This window comes from Poeciliopsis prolifica, unplaced genomic scaffold, assembly GCF_027474105.1.
Source record: "Poeciliopsis prolifica strain line A6 unplaced genomic scaffold, Auburn_PproV2 SCAFFOLD039, whole genome shotgun sequence".
NCBI classification, from domain to species: Eukaryota; Metazoa; Chordata; class Actinopteri; order Cyprinodontiformes; family Poeciliidae; genus Poeciliopsis; species Poeciliopsis prolifica.
In genome coordinates, this window is record NW_026562414.1 from 492,605 (window position 1) to 504,647 (window position 12,043).

The window sequence follows — 12,043 nt, forward strand, 5'->3', positions numbered from 1 at the left end:
TAAAACTCCCTTAAATCAGAATGCAAGCAGATGGACAGATGGAGATTTCTCACAAACTATTTGTTTACACTTCTGGCAATTTTGAAGTTATAAGACCTGTAAGATTTAAGACACAATGACCTCCGTTTGTAAAAAAAAAAAAAACAAAATCCTTTTTATGTTTAAATGCATTCATTTCATTGCCAACAGTTGTATTGCTAACAGGAATTAGCATCATCTGCTGGTTCTCCAGCTGAAAAGTGTTTAAGGTAGCCTTGAAAATAAGCCAACTTAATCATGTCTCTGAAGTATTTGGCTTCAGAGAAAAACTGAGCACGTCATAAAGTGCCATTCTTGGTCACTGACCTCTGATTCAGTTTCTGCAGGGAAATTTTTCAAAACATTTCCTTCTATGCTTCCCTTTTTGACCATCACCATTTGAATTTTTGATTTCATTTCATCTATTTAGAAGGGATGAGCTACACTGATAAACATATATAAGTAGTTTCAATATAATTTTATCAAAATTATCTAAAAGGTTGGTTATCCTCAGTATTCTTTGTGCCTTATGTGAATAGGAGTCCAGCTGTCTTTTGGGATGTTTGAACTGTCTAGGTCTATGTTACTTAGATTTTACCCTGTAAATACTGCAGCTGATCAAATTTTCTCATTGTAACAAAGAATGCCCAAAGACCAACAGTGGTATTTTAAGCACAGTTTTCAAACTGTGATATTTCATGATATTTACTATTTATCTAACTTTAATAAAAAGAAACCATCAACAAAACATTTTACATTTTCTCATTTGTTCCTTTGTAGAAACTTGATTCTGACCTGCCTTCTAATCCTCCTTTTTAGAACATAATGAAGAATTCAAGGCCATTATTACTTGTGAAACATACTTAAAACATTTATATTTTTCTTTCAACTATATATTTGTGCAATACTTTTTGTCAGTGTATCACTAAAACTTTGGAAACCATGTACTTTTGGGCATCTTGTTTTGCAGTACTTTGTGTTGGTCTGTCACATAAACCTATATTAAAATGCATTAAATTGGGCAGCTGTTGGGTGGCTGTTGGGTGGAAATCCATTCAAAGATTCTGAATGGATTGTCCTAATCTCTCCTCAAGTTGCATTCGGTAAATGAAAGTCATTACCCAAGACAGTTGGACTCACAGTCATAATTTGTCTTTACATTTTATGCAAGTCCATGACGAAACTGCTGTCTCTCACATCATCCTGTAACTATTTGTTTCATTTGGGGCTTACTAGAAAATGCTGCTGTGCTACAATGCCAGTGACACCATGTTAGAGAAATGCAAGAGAAAATTGTCTGTGCAAGACAATTAGCAGCTTAAACTGCACACTTTAGATTGCTGTTATTCCTTCCTCTTGCGTTTTGTTTTTCTACGTGAATCAGCTCAGGCATGTATGTCACTTTGTACAAAGGCTTTTGGCGTGACTGGAATCAGTTCACAGACATTCTTTCACTGTTTTTTTTTAACTTGCAATTGTTTGACACCTGTACATTTATTTCTAAAATGGCAGAATATTTTGGTTTTATAAAACCATATAAATAAATACATATTAATCAATTTTTCCAGGGTGGATTCAAAGTGGAGAATCCGAACGAAGTTAAGGTAAGCACACTTTGCTTCGCTTTTACATGATCAGTTTTGCAAGTGAAAAATTCAGGTTGGAAGCATCCTCTTGAAAAGCCTTTTGCTGCAGAGCTTTTTGTTTTCAGATCGAGTCTTTGCACTGTTCTTGCGCTGAGCCAAAAATAGTCATGATTTGGTGGAACTTTAAAATGATATGAAATTAATCCCTCTTTTCAAATCCATCCTTTTATGCTTCTGTTCAGCAACCACAGAAAATGTAAAAGAAAAACATGATGCTTATTGAATACTCATTGAATACACAAATCAATGTTATATTTTGTGGTTTTTTGCAGGCTTTGGTGTACGAGAAGGCCGGCTTTGAGGGCTCCTGCTTACAAATCGACAGTGACGTTTTGAGATTTTGCGAGACAGAAGAAGGCATTGCTACAGATGGAACAAACCTTGAAACAAAGGCACTTAAATCTGTGGGATCTTTAAAAATCATTGGAGGATTGTGAGTCATCTTCTCACACTTTTTCATCCTTACCTTGTGCAAGTTGAAATTAAGGTGTCTTTGTCTCAGTCCTAAGTCGAGTGTTTATGGATTTTTGTTTAAACAGCCAAATCTATAAATGCAGTTGAAGTACAGATGTTTTCCTCTTTCAGCTGGGTGGGGTACAACCTGCCCGAGTTTGAGGGTCAGCAGCACATCCTGGAGGAAGGGGAGTACCTGGACTGTAGCGAATGGGGAGGCTCTGAGCTTCTGTCATTACGACCAATAATATCTGTGAGTTCTGCACTAAATACATTCCTCTGGCCTATGAGTGACCAAAGCAGATGGAAAAATGTAATACACTAAAATAAGGTGTTGGAATTTATCTAAAATTGACCAGTCAGATTTGTGATGGGCAAACAACTTCTGACGTTTTACATGCAATTCTTAAGATATCAAACTCACAATTGGAATTCGGGGCACTATTTTTTCTAATTCCTCAAAGCAAGCTTATGCAGGTTAAATATTGTTACTGCAGTTTTTAACAATGCTGGTAAGATAATTGTCCCATTAAGGTTTAGGCTTGTGCTGCCCGATGGTTAAAAAAAGGGACATTAATGAGAAGTCAGAGAAAATATCAGCATCTTAAAATTCCCCAAGTTAAGTGACTTATAAATTTAATCAGTTTCCTAAGTTATGTTTTTCAAATAAAATATATATACGATATATATTGTGGGTAACATTGTTCTACCTACAAAAATGTGGTAAAATATTTTAGCACCAGTAAAAAAAACATTGTTTTTAGTTTCAAATAAATGATAAATAAATCTCATACTAAAATTACATGTTTTTACATATTTAGTGTTTCAGATGGTATGAATCGTTTATTGTGAGTAATTTGGGTAACCAACATTAAATTAGTGTTTAACCACACAATTAAAACATTTTACTAATGGGCTTCTTAGCTAGTTGTTGTGTTGTGGTTTGTGAATAATGCAGATTTTAGCGTGCTGTGACATGTTCAGCATTTTCTTCTTATCTTTGTTCATTTGTGAATCTGGTGGATTTTATTTTTGTGGCAGGATTTTCTGTCTCCTCACCTGAAGCTGTTCAGTGACAGAAACTTTGGCAAGCTTGGAGTGAATGTTGACCTCACTGTGCCTGTCGTTAACATGGATGGCACGGGTTACGGCATGAAGACGCAGTCTATTGATGTCAATAGTGGCGTGTAAGTGACATTTTTTAATTTATTCATCCTAGACGTTTTTGCTTTTTATCTAAGCAGCAAATGAAACTAAAAGACGCTTTGCTGGAAACATATCTTGACTACATGACATTCCTGTGAAATTCTAGAAATGTGCGTGCTTTTTAAAATGTTTTTCTTCCCTTCAAGTTAATAATTAGCTGAGAGTTCCTGCAAAGCCTTGTTGATTTACTGCCAATCGTTGTGGTTCAGGTGTAGCGGCAAAACTGCCACACCCAGGCAGACAGGTCAAGACAGAGGAACAAATTTACTAATGTTTTTAGTTCTGCAGCGTGCACTTCCTTGTCTAGGTATGTTTACGTTGGAGCATGCTGTCTCACACCCTGCTGTGGTGTGGGATAATTGTGAAATTCAGTTTCACACTATGTGTGGAGGAGGTGCGTGGCTCTCTGAATAAAAACACACATCTACTCATGATCTCTATTTATATGTAGCAGGAAACATGCAGCCGTGCTATTTGGTTATGGTCTCTGCTTTTTTTCTAGTGTATAAGTAAAACAAACTCAGAGGAAATAGGAATAATGAAGAGCAGAACACGCAATGCCAAGTTGCTTCCCTAGGGAGAAACTAACAAGACTGTTATTACTGCTGAGTGGAACATTGCGTCCTTCTTTACAAGGAAGAGCTCGCAGTGCTGAAATTCTTGCTGCGCTGCTAGTCTGCCATTAGGCTGCACCGCCTTGCCCATGTTCTCCCGCCGTGCCTGTGAGCCTGTGATTGGTTCTGACGCATTTGAATTCGACTTGCCTCTCATGCTATTAGTCTATGAAGGCAATACAATCCCTTTCTCAAATTTTTTATTTTTTATTTTTTTTAATTTAAGGAACCAGATCAAAAATGCCAGGTCTTAGGGTGATTTTCAATAAAAATGCTGACATGCCACCACATAGCATTAACTGCGGTATTAGTTTGGCTTCTGTCCAAATATTGTTGCATCTTATGAGAATTACACACGTCTGCTGGTGATCTTTCTCAGGAACTGTGGTCACAGCAAACACTCCCTTTTCTCTATTAATTAAAACAAAATGAAATTGAAAATTGTCACATCTGTCAGAGAGATCACGCTCCTCCTCATCTGTTTTGTTTTTTTTTTTGATTTTTTTTTTCCTTTTAGCTGGGTTGTGTTTGAAGAGCCGGACTTTTGCGGCGAGTCCTACATCCTGGAGAAAGGCCTGTATGGGAGCCCAGAAGACTGGGGCTCGCTGCAGCACAAAGTTGGCTCAACTATGCCTGTCGTGCTGGTAAGAGCAGTGACTCACAGGAAAACCATGAAATCTCACTGTTTTTGATTTGGTGGAAAAGTTGCCTGGTTATTACTCAGACAGCCCAGCGAGTGTCTCGCCTTTAGCATTCTGTCGCTAAAACAGCCAATGTTTTGGTTTGGGCTGGATGGTAAGAGGAGCGTGTTTGACAAGATTTCACTTCCCCAGCTCTGACCCACTACATGTGACCAGTCACAACTCTCATCTTTGTAGCACAATCTAATAATAAGACGGAGCGGATACATCTCAGGAGTTCTTGGGCAATTCTCCACGGAGAAAATATCTTCAGAAGCATGAGTCACCAGAACGTAAATGTGGCCTGTGGAAACGGAACATCATAAGAATGAACCGAAAGGTGACTCATGCAGAAGCTGTTTTGGTTACAAACATGAGAATAAACAGTTGCTGTTTAAGCAGCAGGATGTAGTGTAGCGTCACAGATTGAGTGAAAACAAAAAAAGATTGATTTTTTTGATTAAAAACCAAAAAACAGGCATTCCAAAAAAACAGTTTTGTCACTATGGAGGGAGAAATATGATGGATCAGAAGTCTATAAACCCACGAATGGGTTCATTCGATTGAAGTGTCTGCATTGCACTGAGCTCAATACATTTATAGACCTTGAAGTTATCCAACTCCTGACTCCTTCCAATTATTTTTTTTTCAGGTAATCTGAGTAACTAAAACTGAGACATGGGTTATTACTAACTTTAATCAATTTCACAAACAGATTTTTACATAAAGTAGAGCATCTCTCCACCTTAAACAGTGAATCTAATCAATGTATCTAGGGCAGTCTCAGCAAACTCTGATCAGAAACTGCTTTAAAACTATTCCAAGAACAATAACATGCATTATTCATGAACAGGTTTGAGGAATCTTAATAAAAATGCTGCATTTGTCTCCCTGCTGATAATTCCACCTCAACCTCCAAGGACATTGGGTCCATTTAAGCAATTGTACAGAAAGTATATTTTTATGCTGCACATTCATTTCATATCGACTTTGTACATAACAAATGAAAAAAAATGTTTGAGGATTTTTGTCGGCAATTATAAAGCACAGATGGTATTTTTATTTTCAGTTCTCTTTCCTTGGATGAGTTTTCTTTTTAAATTAGTTTCATTTCTCTTTCCTTTTAATGCAGGATGATTTTGAGAACACTGTCAAGTTTAAGGTAGGCCCTACCCACAACAATATTAGTGTGCAAACTTGTATTCTTGTCCATCTGATCTGACTACATGTGCAGGGATATGACTCATTCTGTTATTGTTTTGCTTTTCTTTGCGTCCCCCAGGCGCAGTTTTTCTCCGATCCCGGTTTCCAGGGCTCTGCCCTTGTCCTGGAGGACAGTGCAAAGTGTCTGCAGGATGGTTTCTCGGTGGCGTCCTGCAAAGTCCTGGCAGGGAGGTGAGTAATGCCGCATGCTGAGGGGAAAACATTTCACTGTAACTGCTTTTGAGTTATGACAGGTTCAATCAATAGTGCTTACTGACACTTTGCAACAACCTTCGAAAAGCAGAGCTTAAACGTAGAGGCCGTTGAGAGCAGTTGTGGCTGAAAAGAAGAATTTCTGAGGCTGCTATAGCTCTGCTTTTCAGTTATTTTCATGTACAAGCTGATGAAAATACACTGCACTGCCTACACATATTTCACTTTGCTTTTTGGCATTTGTTTATTGTCCTGCTTATCAAATAAAATTTGTACAAATGCAAAAAAAATGTTAAAGAAAATGACTTGTTTTCATTGTAATCTTCATTTTCCCTTTGCGTTCATGTCCTTGTTCATCCAAATGACCCTCAGCTGGCTGGCATTTGAAGGGCAGAACTTCACAGGGAAGATGTATGTGTTAGAGGAAGGAAGTTACCCAGATCTGAGAGCGATGGGCTGCGTCGGCGGGAGCTCATCCATCCTGTCACTGCAGACCGTTGGCTTTGTGAGTCTGTATTTCATCGATTCTTCTAATGCCATTCCACCCACCTCTTATGTTTCGGGTTGCTTGTCCCTTTAAAGGTGCAGTGCTTTACATCTTCTTTGTGTGCTGTGTTTCATAAATCAGTGTGTGTATAAGATAAAGGATTTTACTGATTGTGTTGCCATTAGTTTTTGCTCTGCTCCCTGGAAACTGCTTGGGTTATTGTTTGAGTAAGAAAAATGGAAATCAGTTGTGCTGCTTGTTCTATTACAGACAGAGTTGAACACCAAGAACTGAAATTTAATTGTAAATTACTGTCTGCCTCATTAAAAAATTATCAATTTAAATATATCTTTTTCTTGACTAACTACACATTTTACATGCAAGGCAGTTCTGGCAGATAAGAAACACTAATTTGAACAGAGATGTTGAAAAATGAAATACAGGTTTCAAAAATATATTTTAGCTTGTTTAACAGAGGATATTAATTGCTACTGGTTGTTTCTATCAGTGGACAAACTGTTAGCTGTTTCTGCTGTTTCACCCATTTTACACTTCCTTTATTAAGGAATTATGAAATATGATTTTCGTTGTTTTGTTATTATGTATTTTATGCTTTGAAATTTATTATACAAATGCGGTGTAACTATTTATACCATTACCACTCTTGTCTACAGCACTGGCCACCCACAATGGAATCCATCCAGCTGCCTTGTGGTTTCTAAACAAGACAAATGTTGTTATGTAACCCCTAGGGAGTGATTTACATATTTATGAACTTATAAGAATCCATAAACTAAATTTAAATTGTAAAGTATTTTGAGTTTGAAGTATTTCATGTTGATTTTGTACAAAGAATTGAGTAGTTCAGTTATTTGTCCTTGTACTTATAAAAGGTGTTGACCAGTAACAAATAAGACACCCACGTCAATTTAGAAAACAGGGCTTCTTTACAAGTTTCCAGACAGTTTATTTGCCAAGAAGCACACAGGTCTGAGTGCGGTCGGTTTCCAGAGCAACCTTTGAAATGACTCTTATTTCGAACTGCGTGACCTGCAGTTTTCCGAGTTTGTTAATGCTCCTTCTGACTTTCTTGGCAGGAGTTTTCTCTGCCATCCATCACTCTGTTCGAGCGATGCGGTTTGCGGGGGAAGAGGGTGCTGCTCACAGAAGGATCAGTCAACCTTCCGCTGGCAGGAGGATGCAGCCGAGTCCAGTCCGTGTTGGTGGAAGGAGGCATGTGAGTACATTGTAACCCCTGCTGGACTGGTGCAATCTAAATTATATACATATACAATTGAAATCAGATATTTACATACACCAAATAAAATGACACACACATTTTTTTTTCTCACTGTCTGAAGTTAAATCTGATCACACCTCTCTTGTTTTAAGTCAGTTAGAATTACTTGAATTATTTCTATTTCCTAAATGCCAGAGAACATAGTGGGAAAATTTTTTTGAGATTTCGTTTTGTGTCTTCTTGATTTCAGAAGTTTAAAAGCATTTGGTCAGCAGCCAGGATAACTCTCTTTTAAACTGTATGACTTGAGTCAAACCTTTTTGTAGAAGTTTGTGGAAGGAAACACAAACATCTGAGTTAATTGGAGGCACACCTGTAGATGTATTTTCAGGCCACACCTGGAACACACTGCTTTCTTGTTTGGCACGATGAAAAAGTCAAAGAAAATCAGCCAAGATATCAGGAAGGAAATTGTGAAACTGTACAAGTCTGGTTCATTCCTGGGAACAATTTGAACAGTTATATACAAGTTATATACATGATGGGAATGTCCAGCCATCATACTGCTCATGAAAGGAGACAGGTTGCCTGTCCAGAAAAAGAATGTATTTTGGTCCAAAATGTGCAGCTTTACCTCAGAGCAAAAGCCAAAGACCTTGTCTAGATGCTGGCTGATGCTGCTAAATAGTGTAATTATTCTCAGTCAAATTGTCCTGTACCAATGTGGGCTCAAAAGGATCTTCCAAATGGACAAAGCATAGAGCCAGAGTTGTTATAAAGTAGCTTAAGGACAAGAAAGTTAGGTTTTGGTGTGGCCATCACAAAGTTCTAATCTCAGTGGTATGGAGAAGTTGTGGAATGATCTGAAACGGTTTGTGCGAGTGTATCTTTTCTAAGAAAATAAAAGAGGTCGCAGTGAGCATCATGTTAATTTTTATATGTGGTTGTAACATTTTTTAATTGTAACACATCTGCTTACAAAAAACAACCTGATTATCAGCCAAGAAAAGCTAATAAATATCTAACATATCTTTTAGAGCTAGTGGAAACTGTGCAAAGAAAAACTGAAAAACTAATTTTTTTTCAAAACTGTGCTGTCATGTATCAGTGGACACAGCTCTTAAATGAACACAGGATGTTACAAGTTGAAAGAATAATAATCAAACTAAAATGAAAGATTCTTCTACTGTCACCCATTGCGGTTCTGTTTAATTTGTGGCAATCCTAAGGATGAAATATAGGAATTGAAAGAAAACCTGATCAGTGCATGTCTAAATAATAAGTCTATTGAAGCTGTCTTTGTTTAATCTTATTGCCAATGTTTTGACAAGTTAGCCATTTTGTGCATGTTTCTATTCTAAGCTCGCCTAACAAAGTCAAAATTCTTTAAATAAAAGGTAGCCTGTTTTCAATAAACTAAGTATAATCTACTTGTTTTTAACATTGTTGATTCATGACATTTCAGCTCCCAAATTTCTAGTATTTTGGATTCCTCCATTACACTTTTTCATTTGAAAAGATAAAAGGATGTTGAAGAACAAAGCTCTGGTTGAGTGGGCATGACATGACTGCAGAATGTAAGACAGGTAGCCAGCTGTCAGCAGGCAGTGACTGACAGGTTCATGCATGAGTGTGTCTCTGCTGCAGATCAGACCCACTGTCCTGTCAAAGAAATTTATTCTGCAATGGAAGGCATGAAGCAGAGAGCTATTTTTTTATTTTCACAGAAAAAATATAAAATCAGTCTTTGCTCTGCTGGTTCTTAGAAGCGCTGCTTCTAAAAGTGACATTTATGGTGGTTTTGAAGCTTTTTGCTTCCATAGTAATTAGCTTGGTGACAAACCTCTGCCGTCGAGTCTGTTAAAAATGGATAAATGTTGGCAGACAAACCAAGGACTGCAAATATAAATCTAATTGATTTTAAGCGATGAAACAAACAGGCTGAAAGGTTGACAATCTAAAAAAAACCCGCATGGCACTCTTCTCCTTTGCCAGGAGCTATTTTTAAATATGCTTAGGAGAGAATCTGAAAGTCTCTTATCGCGACAGAGGGAACATGAGCTATTTGTGTAAATGACTGTGTGTGAAATGACATTTGGAGATGTTCATCAGATTTCAAATTCAGAGTGCTGCCTCAGCACATCTCACAGTGCACTGTTGACATGTAGATCAATGATGGAAAACTGCTGCTGACGTGTCAGATTTAGACTGCAGGTGTGAGTCCTGCTGAGGAAATAAAGAGCTCACTGGCAGAGTCCTCTGTGGAGTGGCTTATTCCCACTGCAGAGCGAAAATCAGGATTACCTCAGAACCTTTTAAAAGATTATCTTAGAGAGAGGTTAGTGTTCTCTCATTTTATCAAACGTTTTTTAAAATGATCGACGTCAATCCATGAAATGAATCATAACTAGCAAAATTGATTACTTTCATACTACAAAAATACACAAGGGAATGTATAGTACTATAGTTATTTTTTATATAAAAATATGATAAAGATTAAGAACATATTTTTGGATGTATAAGTGCAATTTGTCTTTTTCTCTTATGTGTTGCAGTCTTGACAATAAGCAGTTATTCAAAGGCATTTATATGAAGACACAAGATGAAAAATGCTGCCTTTTTCATCGTGAAGTAATATTTATTTATGTGGGTTTCATACAAGATGTAAGATTTGTCTTTGTTTTTCTTTTTTTCTTGCATTAGGTGGATATTATACGAGGGAATCAACTACAGGGGTGGCCAGATTTTAGTGAAACCTGGCGAGGTTCCCGACTGGCAGAAGTTCAGCAGCTGGCAGAAAATTGGATCTCTTCGCCCTCTTCTACAGGTTTGCTCCATCCTGTGTCATACCTACCGTAGTTCAAAGCTTGTACTTAATATCAACTTCTAAAGACTGTGTTCATACATATGTACCAGACACATCTGTTCCTGGCATCCATTTTATTTGGAGATTCACGAGAGATTGGAGTCACCAAACTGCAGATCAGCAGATCAGAAACTGAAAAATCTTTTTTTATGTAAATGTATCAAAGCTAAAGGTTCCTGGGATTTTTGTTTTATAACTACATTAACCAGCGTCATGTACTTTGAGAGACTGTTAATTTAAGAAAAATCAAATCAGTTGAATCTGATGCATTGAAACAGAAGGATAAACTTGTAAATTCCTACATTTACTGTTCTGCTTCTTGTGTTTTACTTCTTGTTAAAAAGAACCTCAAAGAAAATGGGCCAGAAAAAACCCGACTGATGAGTCTTTACTTTGATTTGTTACCACTTTTAAAAAACTCAGAAAGAAAGAAAAAAACTATTTTAATCCAATAGCAAATATCATTTAACCTCTGATCTTCACAGCTTAAATGTCTTTCCTTGTGTGTGCAGAAGCAAGTGTACTTCCGTTTAAGAAACCGGCAGACGGGTCTAATAATGTCAGTAACTGGTGATTTGGATGACGTCAAACTTTTACGGATACAAGAAACTGAAGAGACGGATGGCGTGGAGCAGATATGGTCCTACCAGAATGGACATTTACACTGCAAGGTACAAGCTGGTCATTGTTATATTGGTAATGTCAAAGGTCTGCATTGTTACTACAGGGCTGCGGGACACAGTCCAAAAAATTTTATTTTATTGCATTATTTCCCAGATCTGAATAAGTACGGGAAAAGAAAATAGAGCATAAAAATTCAATCTGCAGTCAGGATATTGATATAAGTTCTTATGTTGTCCCTCTTGACAGACTTGTCTATCCATCCATCCATAAAGATTTAAAGCTGAAGCTCAAAAGAATACGACCAAAATCATTGCACTGGACATTTGAGTCTAACACAGTGTGTAGCTTTCAATATTTAAATGTGCAGGAATCCTGAGGCTGGGGCAATCTTTAATAACTTTGAAAAATGAAACTAATATAATAGTCAAATTTGAAACGAAAACTAATATTAGGCTAATTCTTTGGACTGAAAAGACCATTATTGAGTTTAATGCTGGAGTAAATGGAAATTGATTTAGACATTCAATCATTTTCGAGACAATTAAGAGAGAATACGTATCACTCACCTGTTCTTTGAGGTCTGATTTGATGATTGTTTTCAAGTTTGATGTCTTACATAACAGAAGAATGTAATAAATTTCTTAATATCTGACTGGTTGCTCGCTGATTGAAGACAGATTGTGAGATTTTGATCACTTCCCAGATAACTGGTATACTAAAATATTGCTCTTCTGTAGTAACAAAGGAACAAAACAAAGATGTTTGCTTCTGTTTTTTTCTAATTACCTGCATC

General features: G+C 37.0%; 1 protein-coding gene across 2 annotated transcripts in view; it reads left to right on the forward strand.

Annotated features, from left to right (window-relative positions):
* Positions 1-12,043, forward strand: part of LOC129375251 (uncharacterized) — a 31,718-nt gene that overhangs the window by 17,497 nt on the left and 2,178 nt on the right. For both annotated transcript variants that reach the window (XM_055054207.1, XM_055054206.1), the window contains 11 exons: positions 1,587-1,622; positions 1,937-2,097; positions 2,250-2,370; positions 3,159-3,304; positions 4,455-4,581; positions 5,750-5,779; positions 5,900-6,012; positions 6,406-6,538; positions 7,618-7,757; positions 10,464-10,587; positions 11,139-11,297. In XM_055054207.1, the coding sequence (XP_054910182.1) occupies positions 1,587-1,622; positions 1,937-2,097; positions 2,250-2,370; positions 3,159-3,304; positions 4,455-4,581; positions 5,750-5,779; positions 5,900-6,012; positions 6,406-6,538; positions 7,618-7,757; positions 10,464-10,587; positions 11,139-11,297 (1,290 nt within the window). The remainder of the gene's footprint in view (positions 1-1,586; positions 1,623-1,936; positions 2,098-2,249; positions 2,371-3,158; positions 3,305-4,454; positions 4,582-5,749; positions 5,780-5,899; positions 6,013-6,405; positions 6,539-7,617; positions 7,758-10,463; positions 10,588-11,138; positions 11,298-12,043) is intronic.